Raw genomic sequence first — 17,500 nt, forward strand, 5'->3', positions numbered from 1 at the left:
ACGCCCCGTACCTGGTGACGCTGCTGAGCATGGTCAACGTCCTCGTGTTGGGACAGGACGACCTGAGGAAGAGGGACCGTCTGAGACAGGAGTTCATCGGTACCAACAACCCTCTAACATCTCACTCAATACAACATCATCACATTCTGGGGGTACCAACAATCCTCTAACATCTCACTCAATACAACATCATCACACTCTGGGGATACCAACAACCCTCTGACATCTCACTCAATACAACATCATCACATTCTGGGGATAATGAGGAAAGGGGAACTTGTTTATGTTTCAACCTGGAGAAATTCAGGAGAACACTTGACCTCGTCTAATCTGTGCTCCCTGGGTTTGAGCATTTCACGAAGGCCGTGTGTGTGTGTGTCTCTGTCTATCTGTCTGTCTGTCTGTCTGTCTCTCTCTCTGTGTGTGTGTGTGTGTGTGTGTGTGTGTTTTACAGCTTTCTTCTAACAATAATGTCTTGTTTCAGGATTACATCTGCTGGATGTACTGCCCAGACTGAGGTACTGCTTTTATCTTTATTCATAATTATTAATCAATAATCAACATGTCCGTCCATGTGTGAACTGTCTCTCTCTCTCTGTCTGTCTCTCTCTCTGTCTGTCTGTCTCTCTGTCTGTCTCTCCCTCTGTCTGTCTCTCTCTCTGTCTGTCTCTCTCTCTGTCTGTCTGTCTGTCTGTCTGTCTGTCTGTCTCTCCCTCTGTCTGTCTGTCTGTCTGTCTCTCGGTCTCCAGGGAGACTGAAGACGTGGACCTGAACATCCAGTGTAATGCGTTTGAGGACTCTCTGATGGAGGATAAGGAGGAGATGGAGAGACTGTACGGAGGCATCGACATGAGCAGCCATCAGCAGGTCTTCAGCTCGCTCTTCACCAAGGTAGTCTACATCTATTTATTTATATATATATATATATATATATATATATATATATATATATATATATATATATATAATGAGGATTCATTAGGGGATTGTTCAGGTTACACCAGAAGATTCCCCAGATGTCCGTCCCCTTCTTCTGTTCTAACCTCCGGTGGATTTGTGAGGACTATGGTTACGAATACAAATACGAAAAACTTTATTTTCCACAGATGTGAAAATTCTTCTTCGGTTTCACCAAAAATACAAGAATACACGAGAGAACGGTCATTACAAACAATACATAGGCAAGACGGTAGACGGGCAATACATTTCATTAAAAGTGACTTTACAAAGTTTACATTTACAAAAGTAAAGAAGTAAATACATAAATAAATATATCCTACTTAAAGTGCCTGCTGTGCATAAAACCTGCGACCCGAAAGTATGCCTCGCCCTACGTTCTATTCTTAGTAATGTTCCCAGTGTTATTTAGCACCTTCTAAGCATTGGGACGAAGGATTTCTTAAAGATGTTTCTATTTGCTGTTGGTACTCTGAAACTCCTCCCTGAGGGTAGGAGTTCAAATTTGCTATGTAATGGATGGGAGGGGTCACTAATAATTTTCTCAGCTTTGCTTATGATGCGTTCCTCATAAATACTGCTTAAGTGCTTCTGTGGCTTCCCTATAATTTTTGAGGCCATGCTCACTATTCTCTGCAGTTTGTTCCTCCTTTGGATGGTTAGGTTACCATACCACATGATCATGTTAAAAGATAAGATGCTTTCCACTAAGCTTTTATATACAGTTTCCAGGATATTTTGGTTCACTCCGAAGTTCTTAACTGCTCCTCAGATCTCTGCGGGGTAAATCCAGACAGCTAGCTAGACTATCTGTCCAATCTGAGTTTTCTGTTCCACGACTAAAACTACTTTTGAACGTCCACATGTTCCACCAAAACAAGTTCCTTCCTGAGACTGTTTAGCAGAGACACCTTTCTCCACAGAGCTGTAGAGGAATGTCTGGCAATGCGAGACTATCACCAATGTAACGTCCAGCTTCACCTCCGCCGTTAAAGGAGACCTATTGTTGGAGCCATTTATGCTATTTCATGATATTTCATATTTTGTTAGTATAATTAACTATGGATTATTATGATATTGCCTGGTTCTCTGTCAGGGTATGGATAAAGTGTCTCAGCTCTGCCTACTTTGGCTGATCACTAGAGATGCACCGATTACAACTTTCTAGGCCGATTCCGATTTCCGATTTTCTTTGAGTTAGGCCAGCTGATACCGATTTTAGCCGATTCCGATTTCATTTTTTCTAACCACTTTACAGCACACACAAATATTTATTTTCTATCTTTTCTTTAATAGAACATTTTGCACAGAACATAGAAAACATTTTGAACAGATAATGGATCACTATAAAATAGAACTATATAAATTACTCCTGGTGTGGGAAATTCACACACATCTAAAGAGCAATGTTAGAACCATTTCCTTCTTTTCACATCCAATATCCAACAAAAAAAATGTGATTTTGGTTTTTGGTGTCGTCCCTCCACGCCCTACTTTCTCCTTGCAGGTGTTGCATATTGCAAACTTGTTATCTTCTGCACACACGCTGAAGAATTCCCAAACAGCTGACATGTTGCAGGTTAATTCACCAGGTTCCCTACGTGTGCGAGAATAGCGCGGACACACGGCGGAGAAGTTGACAGAAATGAAAGAGAGACTGAGAACTGTAACTGGTGTAACTTATGTTGTCAGTTAATTTTAGCATTGACCGGCATGAAATCGGCATATGTCAGACTGACCTGCCGGTCGACGGTCATGGCCGAGCACGTGAAAACCGGCCAATTCCGATCACCGGCCGGTCTATCGGTGCATCTCTACTGATCACCTATACAGGTGGGAGGGTGGAAGTGATTTGTAATAAGGTTGTGGGAGTAGAAGGGACACAGTGTTTTGACCGTGGTTGTAACTATGATATGTAACGGAACGAACTTCAAACTTAATAAACATTTAAGTTGTTTACAAGTCTGCTGCTGCGCGTCCGAGACCATCTCTACTCTTCACATAGTGGCTCTGAGCAAAATTTCGTCGGACACCTGTTGTGTTGAGTCGAGCTGAGACGGGCCGGTTCAGACCGCTGAAACTTTTCCTGCAACGTTCTAACGCGGGTTTGTCTGGTCATGAATCGTTGGTCTGAACTGGGCTCAAGGAGGCGCAAAGGAAGTGTTGAGATGTTGAAGAGGTTTTAACCAGATCAGATCCTTTGTCCAGTACCTCCTATACAGGGGTTATACGGGATCTCACAACCTTAAAAAACAGTATAATAGTAACAAGTCAAGTCAAGTTTATTTCATCCATAGAAATGGAAATTACAGTGCTCATACCCGCCTTAATGCCCATAAAAAGATAGAGCATGAATACAGTACAGAAATTATAAAAATGTACGTTTAAAGTGCTTGTTGTGCTGTCTGCTAGCCTGAGGTATAAAACAGAGAGCATAACGCTTAGTTTGTGTCGCAGGAGACGTTAGCCTACCACTACGTTCTATAACCCTACCAGTCAGATTACCACAGGAGGCCTTAGCCTACCACTACGTTCTATAACCCTACCAGTCAGATTACTACAGGAGACCTTAGCCTACCACTACGTTATATAACCCTACCAGTCAGATTACTACAGGAGACCTTAGCCTACCACTACGTTCTATAACCCTACCAGTCAGATTACCACAGGAGGCCTTAGCCTACCACTATGTTATATAACCCTACCAGTCAGATTACCACAGGAGACCTTAGCCTACCACATACATTCTATAACCCTACCAGTCAGATTACTATGAAGAGGGTGACCTGGGTCCCTCGTTGTTTTTTGTGTCATTTTTGCCAGGCGGTCATCATATACTCCTTTAATTTGTGAGCCCTTATTTGATGCCCAAACTTATTTTGTTGTGATGTCTGTCCATCTGTCTTTGTCCAGGTGTCTGGGAGTCCATCCTCTGTCCAGTTGCTGTCCATCCTCCAGGCCTTGCTGTTGGTGGATCCAGACCGAGCCGAAGTCTGGTCCTCTCTGGAGCTGCTGGCAGACCGAGCCACCCTGCTGTCCCAGGACGGTAAGGGCCCTATTTTAACGATCTAAGGTCACGGCGTGAAGCGCCTGGTGCAGGTGCGTTTAGGGCGTGTCCAAATCCACTTTTGCTAGTTTAACGGCGGATAAAAGGGTCTGTGCGCCAGGCGCATGGTTCAAAAGGGTTGTACTTAGTGTCTTCATTAATCAGAGGGATGTTTTGGGCGTAACATGCAATAAACCAATCAGAGATCATCTCCCATTCCCTTTAAAAGCCAGGCGCATTTGGACCTTGGAGCATTGCTATTATGATGGAGGATTTGCACCGTAATATTTTTATTAGTAATCTTCTGCGTGTGTGTGTGTGCTGCTGTGCGTCCCTGTGTGTGTAACAAGCATACTGTGCGCGCGCTGTGCACGAGCCTAGAAGCATTTTACTAATGCTCTGTTAAAATAACAATGAAATGCTGCGTTATTGACTTTAGACCAGGTTTTTGTTGGTCAATGGCGCGATCACTTCCCGCTGCCTCAAGATAGCAATACTCCCAGAATGCACCTGAACACACCTCCCTGTAAGACCAGCACGCCCAGAATGCACCTGAACACACCACCCTGTAAGACCAGCACGCCCAGAATGCACCTGAACACACCTCCTTGTAAGACCAGCACTCCACGAATGCACCTGAACACACCTCCCTGTAAGACCAGCACACCCAGAATGCACCTGAACACACCTCCTTGTAAGACCAGCAGAATGCACCTGAACACACCTCCCTGTAAGACCAGCAGAATGCACCTGAACACACCTCCCTGTAAGACTAGCCCACCCATGGGCGCAAAGATGGGCGCAGGTGCATTTGTTATTTAAACGATGTGGGCGCTGGACGGTCTTAAACACTTGCGTCGGACTTTGTGCTGCGCCAGGTGCAAGATAGGACCCTAAATCTGGTTCGGTTGGACTCAGGCACAGTAATCATTAGTGTGATCATTAAATGTTCCTGGATCTGGTTCTTACAGTTCTTACTAAGAAATTAACAGGAATTGTAGTCTGCAAGTCCCACAATGTGATGACGTAAGCGTGTCATGGCCCAGATTGTTTTATTGCAGTGTGAGTGATGGTGAGCGGGCGAGGGGGGACAATAATGCACGGACACGATTCAAAGCCGCTGGGCCAAGTGTGAGTACGCCCTAAGGTTACGTTTAGGCTCGTATGGGTGAAAGAGCTCAGCTATGTATTTTGGAGCTCATCCTAAAAGCTGTCCTGGTCCTCACTACGCAGCCTGTGTGTGTTTGTAGGTGACTTAGAATCTGCTGACTGTCTGCTGGAAAGGCTCCTACCCCAAAAGTCCCTCTCAGCCAATCACAAGGTCCGAACCGTCGACAGAGCGGTGCAGACTCAACTACAAGACAAAGACAGTCCTTCTGCTACGCCATGTGCTCCTCCCCCTCCTCCCTTACCTGGTTTAGGGCCTCCTCCCCCTCCTCCCTTACCTGGTTCAGGGGCTCCTCCCCCTCCTCCCTTACCTGGTTCAGGGGCTCCTCCCCCTCCCCCCTTACCTGGTTCAGGGCCTCCTCCCCCTCCTCCCTTACCTGGTTTTGGGGCTCCTCCCCCTCCTCCCTTACCTGGTTCAGGGGCTCCTCCCCCTCCCCCCTTACCTGGTTCAGGGCCTCCTCCCCCTCCCCCCTTACCTGGTTCAGGTCCTCCTCCACCTCCTCCCTTACCTGGTTTTGGGGCTCCTCCCCCTCCACCCTTACCTGGTTTAGGGCCCCCTCCCCCTCCTCCCTTACCTGGTTTTGGGGCTCCTCCCCCTCCCCCCTTACCTGGTTCAGGGGCTCCTCCCCCACCTCCCTTACCTGGTTTTGGGGCTCCTCCTCCCCCTCCAGGTGACTTCATCGTAGCCCAGACAGTTCAGGGTTTGGGCAGGTCATATTTTAGCCCCGCCCCCTGCCCCACCCTCCGTATGAAGAAGCTGAACTGGCAGAAACTCCCGTCAAGAGCAGTGATAGGTGAGTGTTGTGAAGTGCAAACATGTTTTTACTTCTTGTAGTCCGTCCTGGGTGGACTGGGTCTGATCCATAGACAATTAAAGAAATGGACCACCAGATCCCGTGTCTCTGGACGGAGACCAGTGAAGTCTCTTTTCCGGTGATGGCTGAGCGTTACTGAGCAGCCTCCAACTGAGCTTGAAGACGTAGATGTGACGTGAGCAACCTGTCTGAAAGTTGGAAGTCTTCTGGTAGCTGTGCCAAGAGAAATCTCAATCATTCCCAATCTAGCAGAGATGGAGAGCGTAGGTATATGTAAGGAGATAACATAGACACAGGCTAATTATTGATCACTAAAATGATAGTTAACATTAGTAATTAAACTTAAACAGCTAATAGAAGTCCAAACTGCCTGAGAGCTTCTCCTGTACTATACGGTAATTCCTCTACTATGAGACAGTAAGTCTCGTGGTTATGACCCAATCGTTAGCCTATTTTTATAAAAACGTCTGCTACGGAGCCATAACGTGAGCTACAAGGTAATGGAGCCTTTTATACATTGTTGTGTTTCTTTAGAAATAAACAATGGACAAATAGAGTCTTTAAATGCTTAAGATGTAAAGTTATTCACTGTCAAAATATATGGCAGTCAATGGGATGCTAATGGCGGGTGATGGCTTGTAAGCATCAAAATGGCGCCATAGGAGGTACGGGTTGTGGAGAGAGACTTACCCCCTTGGTCTGATCCAGTGAGTACACTTCCCCCGCAATTCCACCAGGTGCGGATTTTCTGCGTTCCTGCTTCGTTCCGTCGTCCACCATGCATCATACCACACCAAACATCTTTTACTCAGTAACTAATGTTATTGATGTGGCAAAGTACAATACTTCAAACAAAACACACTTAAGTAAAAGTAAATTTACTTTAAAAAGTAACAGTACACAAAAAACTACTCAATTTCAGTACTGTGCGTAATGCTACTTTCCACCACTGATGAAGATGTATTTACGTCCGTCTCTCTCTCTCTCTCTCTGTCTCTCTGTCTCTCTCTCTCTCTCTCTCTCTCTCTCTCTCTCTCTCTCTCTGTAGCTTTTCACCACTGATGATGTATTTACGTCCGTCTCTCTCTCTCTCTCTCTCTCTCTCTCTCTCTCTCTCTCTCTCTCTCCCTCTCTCTCTCTTTCTGTAGCTTTTCACCACTGATGAAGATGTATTTACGTCCGTCTCTCTCTCTGTAGCTCAGCAGTCCCTGTGGACGGCGACGTCTGTAGATTCGGTAGAACCGGATTACTGCAGCATCGAGCAGCTCTTCAGTCTTCCTCCAACTGAGACCAAGACCAGAACCCAAGCCAAGACTGAGCCCAAAGAGGTACAACGGTTGGGTATCTGCATCACCCCTGAGAGAGCAGACACTTGTTCTCAGCTGTGGGTCTGAGGACGGACGACTGTCGATCTTTTTGTCCTCATGTGTTTAATTTGTCCACAGATTTCCTTCATCGATGCCAAGAAAAGCCTGAACCTCAACATCTTCCTGAAGCAGTTTAAATGGTAACCAATTCTTATTTTCTCCTACTTGTCCTGTACTTTCCTGCCCGTCCTTCACACCTCTTCCTGTCTCACCTGTCTCACCTATTCCCTGTCTCACATGTTCCCTGTCTTACCTGTTTCTTGTCTAACCCTTTCCCTGTCTCACTTGTTCCCTGTCTCACCTGTTCCCCGTCTCACCTATTCCCTGTCTCACCTGTTCACTGTCTCACTTGTTCACTGTCTCACTTGTTCCCTGTCTAACCTGTTCCCTGTCTAACCTGTTCCCTGTTTTACCTGTTCCCTGTTTTACCTGTTCCCTGTCTCACCTGTTCCTGTCTCACCTGTTCCCTGTCTCACCTGTTCACTGTCTCACCTGTTCCCTGTCTAACCTGTTCACTCTCACCTGTTCCCTTTCTCACTTGTTCCCTGTCTCACCTGTTCCCATCTCGCCTGTTCCCATCTCACCTGTTCCCTGTCTAACCTGTTCCCCCCCCATCTCACCTGTTCCCTGTCTAATATGTTCCCTGTTTCACCTGTTCCCCATCTCACCTGTTCCCTATCTCACCTGTTCCCTGTGTCACCTTTTCCCTATCTCACCTGTTCCCTGTGTCACCTGTTCCTCGTCTCACCTGTTCCCTGTTCCTGTGTCTTTTGCAGTTCCCATGAGGACTTTGTGTCTCTGATCCGGAGAGGAGACAGGTCCAAGTTTGATGTGGAGGTCCTGAAACAGCTGATCAAACTGCTGCCAGAGAAACATGAGGTCAGAGCGACACCAAAGACCTGTCTCACCTGTTTTATCTGTGGACAGTTCTTCCTAAACAGGCTTGATCTAGAGAAGGCAGTTCCCCCCATTATCAGTTCAAGGCTGGATTATTCCAGGACATGAACACCTGTTTCCTGGTGAAAGTCTTGTGTTTTCTCCTTAACTTCTTCAGGACATGAACACCTGTTTCCTTGGTGAAAGTCTTGTGTTTTCTCCTTAACTTCTTCAGGACATGAACACCTGTTTCCTGGGTGAAAGTCTTGTGTTTTCTCCTTAACTTCTTCAGGACATGAACACCTGTTTCCTGGGTGAAAGTCTTGTGTTTTCTCCTTAACTTCTTCAGGACATGAACACCTGTTTCCTGGTGAAAGTCTTGTGTTTTCTCCTTAACTTCTTCAGGACATGAACACCTGTTTCCTGGGTGAAAGTCTTGCGTTTTCTCCGTAAATTCTTCAGGACAGATATATGTATGAATGCTTCATGAGAACAGGCTGCCCTGTCTCGGGCTGATGTTTTCTCCTTCTCTTTATCACTTGTCCCTCCTCAGATAGAGAACCTGAAGTCTCTCCAGGTTGACAGGGACAAGTTGGCGTCTGTGGATCGGTTTTACCTGCAGCTGCTGGAAGTCCCCAGGTAGGAGAACAGCGCCACCTGCTGTCTCCAGCTAACACACACCTGCAACAGTTTATAAAGAGAAGGACATATGTGATGATGCTTAGCTAACTGTCTGTGTATGTGTGTGTGTGTGTGTCTGTCTGTGTGTGTGTGTGTGTGTGTGTGTGTGTGTGTGTGTGTGTGTATCTGTGTATGTGTGTGTGTGTGTGTAGTTACTCTCTGAGGATAGAGTGTATGTTGCTGTGTGAGGAGAGCAGCTGTGTGTTGGAGACTCTGAAGCCCAAAGCTGAGCTGCTGAACCGAGCCTGCCAGAGTATGTAAAACACACTCTAACACACACACACACACACACACACACACACACACACACACACACACACACACACACACACACACACACAGACACACACACACACACACACACACACACACACACCACACACACACCATTCATGATGAAGTGTTACATCCCTAATTAATATATCATATACAGCGTTACTGTGTTTTACAGAGTGTTTACTGTGTTGTGTCTTGTTGTGTTGTGTTCAGGTGTGAAAGAGAGCGTCCGTCTTCCCAGCTTCTGTAAACTCATCCTGAGTGTTGGAAACTTTCTCAACTATGTGAGAATATAAAGACAGTTCAATAAATTACCTTCATGTTAACAGTGTTGTGCTATATTATTTATTTATTATAATTATTTTTAATAGAATAATTGTTATTATAAGTCTGACAGGTGAATAGAAATCTTTCTTTTAACGGTCCTACACAATATAACTCACTCTGAAGATGTGATGTCACTCACTGTCCTGTGATGTCATCAACAGGGGACTCACACGGGGAACGCTGAAGGTTTTAAGATCGCCACTCTGCTCAAACTGACAGAAACTAAAGCCAACAAGTCCAGAATCACACTGCTGCACCACATACTGGAGGTAACACACACACACACACACACACACACACACACACACACACACACACACATACACACACATACACACACACACATACACACACACACACACACACACACACACACACACACACACACACACATATACATATACACACACACACACACACACATATACACACACACACACACACAGACACACACACATACACACACACTTCACTAAAACGTCTTTATTTGTATTCATTTATTAATTCAGGAGGCGGAGCAGAACCATCCGGACCTGCTGAACCTACCCGATGATTTGGAGATATGTGAAAAAGCTGCTGGGTAAACGATCGACAAAAGCAACAAAACATGTCTGAAAAAGTGACAAAAATGTCAAAGCGAGAACATTCCTCTTGGTTTGATCACATTAAGAGTGAAGTTAGGCTTTGCTGTCGGCTTCCCGACTCAATTTAGTAACAACGGGCTGAAGAACCTTTTAGTTCCTTGAAAGATTGATCCAGGGACTCAAAGTCTTAAAGTGCTCATATTCTGCTCATTTTCAGGTTCATACTTCTATTTTGAGGTTGTACCAGATTAGGTTTACGTGGTTTAATTTTCAAAAAACACCATATTTTAGTTGTACTGCTCATTGCTGCAGCTCCTCTTTTCACCCTGTGTTCAGGTTTCTGTTTTAGCTACAGAGTGAGACCTCTCACTGCTGTAACATCTTTGTTGGCAGTCGCACATGCTCAGTAGCTAGGTAAGGACTACTAGCCAGTCAGAAGCAGAGTATGAGGGCCCTGATAGTAGCTAGGTAAGGACTACTAGCCAGTCAGAAGCAGAGTATGAGGGCGTGTCCTGACAGTACCTAGGTAAGGACTACTAGCCAGTCAGAAGCAGAGTATGAGGTCGTGCCCTGACAGTACCTAGGTAAGGACTACTAACCAGTCAGAAGCAGAGTATGAGGGCCCTGACAGTACCTAGGTAAGGACTACTAACCAGTCAGAAGCAGAGTATGAGGGCCCTGATAGTAGCTAGGTAAGGACTACTAGCCAGTCAGAAGCAGAGTATGAGGGCGTGTCCTGACAGTAGCTAGGTAAGGACTACTAGCCAGTCAGAAGCAGAGTATGAGGGCGTGCCCTGACAGTACCTAGGTAAGGACTACTAACCAGTCAGAAGCAGAGTATGAGGGCCCTGACAGTACCTAGGTAAGGACTACTAGCCAGTCAGAAGCAGAGTATGAGGGCGTGTCCTGACAGTAGCTAGGTAAGGACTACTAGCCAGTCAGAAGCAGAGTATGAGGGCGTGTCCTGACAGTACCTAGGTAAGGACTACTAGCCAGTCAGAAGCAGAGTATGAGGGCGTGCCCTGACAGTACCTAGGTAAGGACTACTAGCCAGTCAGAAGCAGAGTATGAGGGCGTGTCCTGACAGTAGCTAGGTAAGACTACTAGCCAGTCAGAAGCAGAGTATGAGGGCGTGCCCTGACAGTAGCTAGGTGAGCATTATAACGTGTGTTCCAAAGTGACCACGTTTGTCTCTGAAGTAAAGGCTGGACTACAATAGAGCTGTTTGGAGCAGTTTGTGAACAGTGTTTTCTGTTGGAGATGGTAAGTCCCTTTGGGGGGGACTTTGGACTTTTTCACTTTGTAAACCTATAACATGCACAAAAAAGATATATAACACAATAAAGGAAAGGGAAAAAGCCAAAAATCATAATATGAGCACTTTAAGACAAAGATGTTCCAGGTACTAAAAGTCTCAGAACTTTTGGGTGAAAAAGCGTTTGTACGTCTCTGACAGAGCGAGCCGTCTCTGATGTGGAGTGTGTGTGACGTGGAGTGTGTGTGTGACGTGGAGTGTGTGTGTGACGTGGAGTGTGTGTGTGACGTGGAGTGTGTTTGTGACGTGGAGTGTGTGTGACGTGGAGTGTGTGTGTGACGTGGAGTGTGTGTGTGACGTGGAGTGTGTGACGTGGAGTGTGTTTGTGACGTGGAGTGTGTTTGTGACGTGGAGTGTGTTTGTGACGTGGAGTGTGTGTGACGTGGAGTGTGTTTGTGTCGGCAGAGTGAATCTGGAGTCGATTCAGTCTGAAAGCAGCTCTCTGATGAACCGGCTGATAAACTGTGAGAAGAAAGTTTCCTGTTCCTCGGACCTGAAGGAGCAATACCTGCCGCCCATACAGGTGAGAAGGTGACAAAAAGACGACAAAAAGACGACAAAAAGGTGACAAAAAGGCGACAAAAAGACGACAAAAAGGTGACAAAAAGGCGACAAAAAGACGACAAAAAGGTGACAAAAAGGTGACAAAAAGACGACAAAAAGGCGACAAAAAGGCGACAAAAAGACGACAAAAAGGCGACCTGAAAGAGCAATACCTGCCGCACATACAGGTGAGCTCACCGCGCCTCGTCCGTCTTCTTTAATAAGATCTAGTCCAGATGTTTCTGTGTTTTAGGATACAGTCCAGATGTTTCTGTGTTTTAGGATACGGTCCAGATGTTTCTGTGTTTTAGGATAAAGGCCAGATGTTTCTGTGTTTTAGGATGCGGTCAAGATGTTTCTGTGTTTTAGGATACGGTCCAGATGTTTCTGTGTTTTAGGATACGGTCCAGATGTTTCTGTGTTTTAGGATACGGTCCAGATGTTTCTGTGTTTTAGGATACGGTCCAGATGTTTCTGTGTTTTAGGATACGGTCCAGATGTTTCTGTGTTTTAGGATGCGGTCCAGATGTTTCTGTGTTTTAGGATGCGGTCCAGATGTTTCTGTGTTTTAGGATACAGTCCAGATGTTTCTGTGTTTTAGGAGAGTCTGCAGGCGTGCAAGCAGCTGCGCCAGATGTTGTCCTCGGTGGAGGACCGCAGGACCGATCTGTGCGTCTACCTGTGTGAAGACAGCAGCAGCTTCTCCGTAGACGAACTCTTCAGCACCATCAAGACCTTCAGAGGCCTTTTCCTCCGAGCCATGCAGGTCAGCAGCCAATCACATCATTAGACTTAGCCAGTATATATAATGGACCAGCAGGTCCCGTGTCTCTGGACGGAGACCAGTGAAGTCTCTTTCCCGGTGATGGCTGAGCGTTACTGAGCAGCCTCCAACTGAGCTTGAAGACGTAGATGTGACGTGAGCAACCTGTCTGAAAGTTGGAAGTCTTCTGGTAGCTGTGCCAAGAGAAATCTCAATCATTCCCAATCTAGCAGAGACGGAGAGCGTAGGTATATGTAAGGAGATAACATAGACACAGGCTAATTATTGATCACTAAAATGATAGTTAACATTAGTAATTAAACTTAAACAGCTAATGGAAGTCCAAACTGCCTGAGAGCTTCTCCTGTACTATACGGTAATTCCTCTACTATGAGACAGTAAGTCTCGTGGTTATGACCCAATCGTTAGCCTATTTTTATAAAAACGTCTGCTACGGAGCCATAACGTGAGCTACAAGGTAATGGAGCCTTTTATACATTGTCGTGTTTCTTTAGAAATAAACAACGGACAAATAGAGTCTTTAAACTCTTCAGATGTAAAGTTATTCTCTGTCAAAGTGACGTCAGAATGAATGGCAGTCAATGGGATGCTAACGGGGGGTGATGGCTTGGTAGCATCAACATGGCGCCATAGGATCTACGGGTTGTGAGGAGAAGCTGACCCCCTTGGGTTTAGACTGATGAATGTGGTCACTTCCTGATGATGTTGTCGTCCGTCAGGAGAACCAGAGTCGTCGGCAGCAGGAGAAGAGGATGAAGCAGCAGGAGGAGGACAGGAAACTCAAAGGAGAAACTAAAAAGATCGGTGAGTCTGACCTCTGACCCCCACAGGTACACTGCCATGAGATCAGCTAGACCTGCTAGTACCTAGTGTAGTCTGGTCACTGGTTAACAGCCGAGTATTTAACAAATCAATATAATGTACGGCTGCAGCTTGGATTAATGAGTGGATTATGTTCTGGATGAATGGATGAGTAGTTCTGTCTCTAAAATGTGGATCATTGTTTCCCAAAAAGCCCAACATGACGTAATCACGTCTTGTTTTGTCCCAGAGAAGAGAAGACACTAGAAAATATTCATATTTAACACGCTGACGTCACACGAGTTTACCTGTTTATCATAAAGAAATGACTCAGACTGATGAATCTAAGTTTTTAAGTTGGATGGAAGGATGGAAGGAAGGAAAGAAGAAATGATCCTTTTTTAATGCTTTTGAAGCTCTTTTACGATACAACTTTGTCAGCCAGGGCTGAAATTCTTTTTGCGTCTCTGACCCACGCTTCAAAAGTTGCAAATTCGCCCCTCCCCCACCTTGATGTCTCCATCTCCTGAAACAGCTCGGTTTGCCTTTCTCAGCTCTGAAGCTAATTTTGATGAGATTTTCAAAAGTGAGCTAGCACCCTCTGCATCACATATGTTGTTCAGCTGAATTAGTTGTACCCAAGACCAAATTTGGGTGGTCCTAGACCTAACCCAGCCCTAGCTATGACGTTAACAATTGCACCCACATTACCATTCCAGATGTCAAATTTCCACCTAATACCATAGCAATTTCACTTGACTTTAGCCCACATTTCTCTGCAATGATGCGACGCAGCCAGCTCATTTCAAGGGCGCTATCCTCAGGACGTGGAGAGCTACGAGAAGACGTGTGATTCATCGTGCTGGAGAAAACTTTGGTTTGCTGTCCATGGTGCTGAAACAGAACATTATTACTAAAACGGGGGGGGGGGGGGGCTGTCCATGGTGCTGAAACAGAACATTATTACTAAAACAGAGGGGGGGGCTGTCCATGGTGCTGAAACAGAACATTATTACTAAAACAGAGGGGGGGGCTGTCCATGGTGCTGAAACAGAACATTATTACTAAAACAGAGGGGGGGCTGTCCATGGTGCTGAAACAGAACATTATTACTAAAACGGCTGTCCATGGTGCTGAAACAGAACATTGTTACTAAAACAGAGGGAGGGGGGGGGGGGGGGGGCTGTCCATGGTGCTGAAACAGAACATTGTTACTAAAACAGAGGGGGGGGCTGTCCATGGTGCTGAAACGGTATTGTTACTAAAACAGACGGAGGTGGCTAATTCCCTCCCTTTTGACACTTCTGACACAAAAGGAAGTCATTAAACACTTAATTAAAACATCTGGTGAAAATTTGACTTTTCACAATAGTATATGACATTTTTTGGAATTACAGATTTAAATTTGGAATTTTTCCGTTTATGATGTTATACTGCCACCTAATGGTCAAAAAAATAATTACAGATTTATTTTTGGAAATATGGAATATAAATGTGGAATATAAATGTGGAATATGGAATATTCCAGATTCTTGTTTAATAGATGAGAATCCAACTTGGAATTATTTTGTCTATGTGAAAACCCTAACCCATTAACCCTAACACAGACAAGGTCTCGGAGACTTGTAACCCTGAATAAATATTGCAGTGGATTTAATGTAGCTGGTTTAACAACAGGATATATTGATGTATGAACGAGTTTTTAAGTCTGTTACGATTAAAAGAATGAACTGCAAGCATCTGTTTGAAGGCAGAAGCTGATATTCTCTGAGCAAAACATTTTGACGCGGTTCTAAACTAGTTGGATGTAAACGTGTCTCTGTCCTCCAGTCAGGAAGGACGTGTCCAAGCAGGACGAAGGCTGCATCATCGACAACCTGCTGGCTGAGATCAAGAAAGGTTACAACCTGAAGAAGACGCGGCCGCCAGCCGAGAGGGCCGCCAGAGTCCCCGGTGAGGACCGGACGGAGCTGCTCCCACACTGCACCATACATTACCACGACTTCAGAAAATATACTTTACTTTATTGGTTGATTTGATAGGGACCGTGCATATTTATGAACATTGTTGTATAAATAGACCATGTAAATATACCAGAATTCGTAAAAATAACTACTTTTCATCTGCAGTCCCTAGGCAGGTGACATAGGACTAACATAGAGACATCTGCAGTCCCTAGGCAGGTGACATAGGCCTAACATAGAGACATCTGCAGTCCCTAGGCAGGTGACATAGGACTAACATAGAGACAACAAAACGGACATGTCTCCGTTTTTCAAACATGTACGTACGTGTAAACAGGGCCTGAGAACGCCTGTCAATGAGTTGAGCTGCTCTACAGTGTGTCCCTATCTTCCCCTGGTTGGGATCACCGCCCCGGGATAATGCAGAGAGGGAGAGCGCCCTCTGCTGGCAGGATCTGGGCTAACATCCTAGAGACACACCTCTGGTTTTTGACGAAAGATAGAAAAAAGCTTAAAAAATGATGTGACAAAAACGTCAGAAAAAAGCGGCGAGGGGCTCCTAGTTCTGCAGGATGTCAGCGGAGCGGTTGATGAGAATGTGTGTGTGTCTGTCGTCATCAGATCCTCCTGCGGCCGTAGCGAGGTCATTGGCTGTGGACGAGCCCGACTCGTCTGTTTCCAGCCAATCAGAGAAGCCTGCAGCTGCAGCACAGGAAGTCCAGATCCTCTCCGATCCAGAACCAGAGTCCCAGCAGAGCCCGACGCCCGGACTAACCCCACACACCGGTACACAAACTACACAAAATACACAAACTATACAAAATACACTAAATGCACAAACTACACAAAATACACCAAATACACAAACTACAGAAAATACACAAACTACACAAAATACACAAAATACACAAACTACAGAAAATACAGAAAATACACAAACTACACAAAATACAGAAAATACAAACTACACAAAATACACAAACTACACAAAATACAGAAAATACACAAACTACACAAAATGCACAAACTACACAAAATACACAAAATACACAGAACACACAAAATACACAAAACTACACAAACTACACAAAATACAAACTACACAAAATACACAAAATACACATAATACAAAAACTACACAAAATACACAAACTACACAGAATACACAAACTACAAAAACTACACAAAATACACAAAATACAAAAACTACACAAAATACAAAAACTACACAAAATACACAGAATACACAAAATACACAAAATACACAGAATACACAGAATACAAAAACTACACAAAATACAAAAACTACACAAAATACACAAACTACCATTCAGCGTTCTGTCGGTTTCTCAACGTTTTGTCGTCTTTTCTTCAAGTTTTTTTCAACATTTTTGTAGTTTTTTTAAACTATTTCTCAGCTCTTTCTTGATATTTTGTCTCTTTTCTTCCAACATTGTTGTCGTTTTTTAAATGTTTTTGTCGGTTTTAAACGTTTCTGATATTTCTTTTCAACATCTTTGTTTTTCTTTCATCGTTTTTTTCTAAGTTTTTTTGGCTTTGTTGATATTTTTCAAGGTTTTTGACACTTAGTTTATCATTTTTGTCTCATATTTTTATTTAGCTGAGACTCACCAAGACTCCCAGGAGACCCAGAACCCCTCTGGATCCTCTGGACCCTCTTCAGGACTCTCTGGACCCCCCTCTGTTCCCTCCTCTGGACCCCCCTCTGTTCCCTCTTCTGGACTCTCCTCTGGATCCTCCTCTGCACCATCTGGACCCTCTTCTGGACCATCTGGACCCTCTTCTGGACCCTCTGAGCGGGACCAGAACCAGGACTTTGAGCGGGACCAGAACCAGGACTTAGAGTCCAGAGAACACAGAGACGAGTCTGGGTTTGAAGAGTTCACAACAGATGAAGCCAGCAGCGGCGAACACGGTGCTGATCCAGGATCCTGGTCCCGGACCAGTCCCACAGGTAAACACTGAACCGAGAGGGA

At 45.0% G+C, this 17,500-nt stretch overlaps 1 protein-coding gene across 4 annotated transcripts in view; it reads left to right on the forward strand.

Annotated features, from left to right (window-relative positions):
* The window catches only part of LOC116061804 (inverted formin-2-like), a 32,691-nt gene that overhangs the window by 11,820 nt on the left and 3,371 nt on the right, over positions 1-17,500 (forward strand). For 3 of the 4 annotated variants that reach the window (XM_035995376.1, XM_035995375.1, XM_035995377.1), the window contains exons 5-23: positions 1-99; positions 485-518; positions 750-891; positions 3,871-4,003; positions 5,254-5,964; positions 7,183-7,313; positions 7,431-7,492; positions 8,129-8,231; positions 8,782-8,867; positions 9,062-9,162; positions 9,399-9,469; positions 9,674-9,781; positions 10,022-10,092; positions 11,817-11,934; positions 12,556-12,720; positions 13,458-13,542; positions 15,370-15,492; positions 16,125-16,289; positions 17,125-17,478. The exon at positions 1-99 is cut by the window's left edge and continues 61 nt beyond it. In XM_035995376.1, the coding sequence (XP_035851269.1) occupies positions 1-99; positions 485-518; positions 750-891; positions 3,871-4,003; positions 5,254-5,964; positions 7,183-7,313; positions 7,431-7,492; positions 8,129-8,231; positions 8,782-8,867; positions 9,062-9,162; positions 9,399-9,469; positions 9,674-9,781; positions 10,022-10,092; positions 11,817-11,934; positions 12,556-12,720; positions 13,458-13,542; positions 15,370-15,492; positions 16,125-16,289; positions 17,125-17,478 (2,862 nt within the window). Of the gene's footprint in view, positions 100-484; positions 519-749; positions 892-3,870; positions 4,004-5,253; positions 5,965-7,182; positions 7,314-7,430; positions 7,493-8,128; positions 8,232-8,781; positions 8,868-9,061; positions 9,163-9,398; positions 9,470-9,673; positions 9,782-10,021; positions 10,093-11,816; positions 11,943-12,118; positions 12,191-12,555; positions 12,721-13,457; positions 13,543-15,369; positions 15,493-16,124; positions 16,290-17,124; positions 17,479-17,500 lie in introns of those variants that run through there. The other variant, XM_035995378.1, reaches the window with a different exon arrangement.

The sequence above is a fragment of the Sander lucioperca genome, chromosome 19 (assembly GCF_008315115.2).
Source record: "Sander lucioperca isolate FBNREF2018 chromosome 19, SLUC_FBN_1.2, whole genome shotgun sequence".
Taxonomy (NCBI): domain Eukaryota; kingdom Metazoa; phylum Chordata; class Actinopteri; order Perciformes; family Percidae; genus Sander; species Sander lucioperca.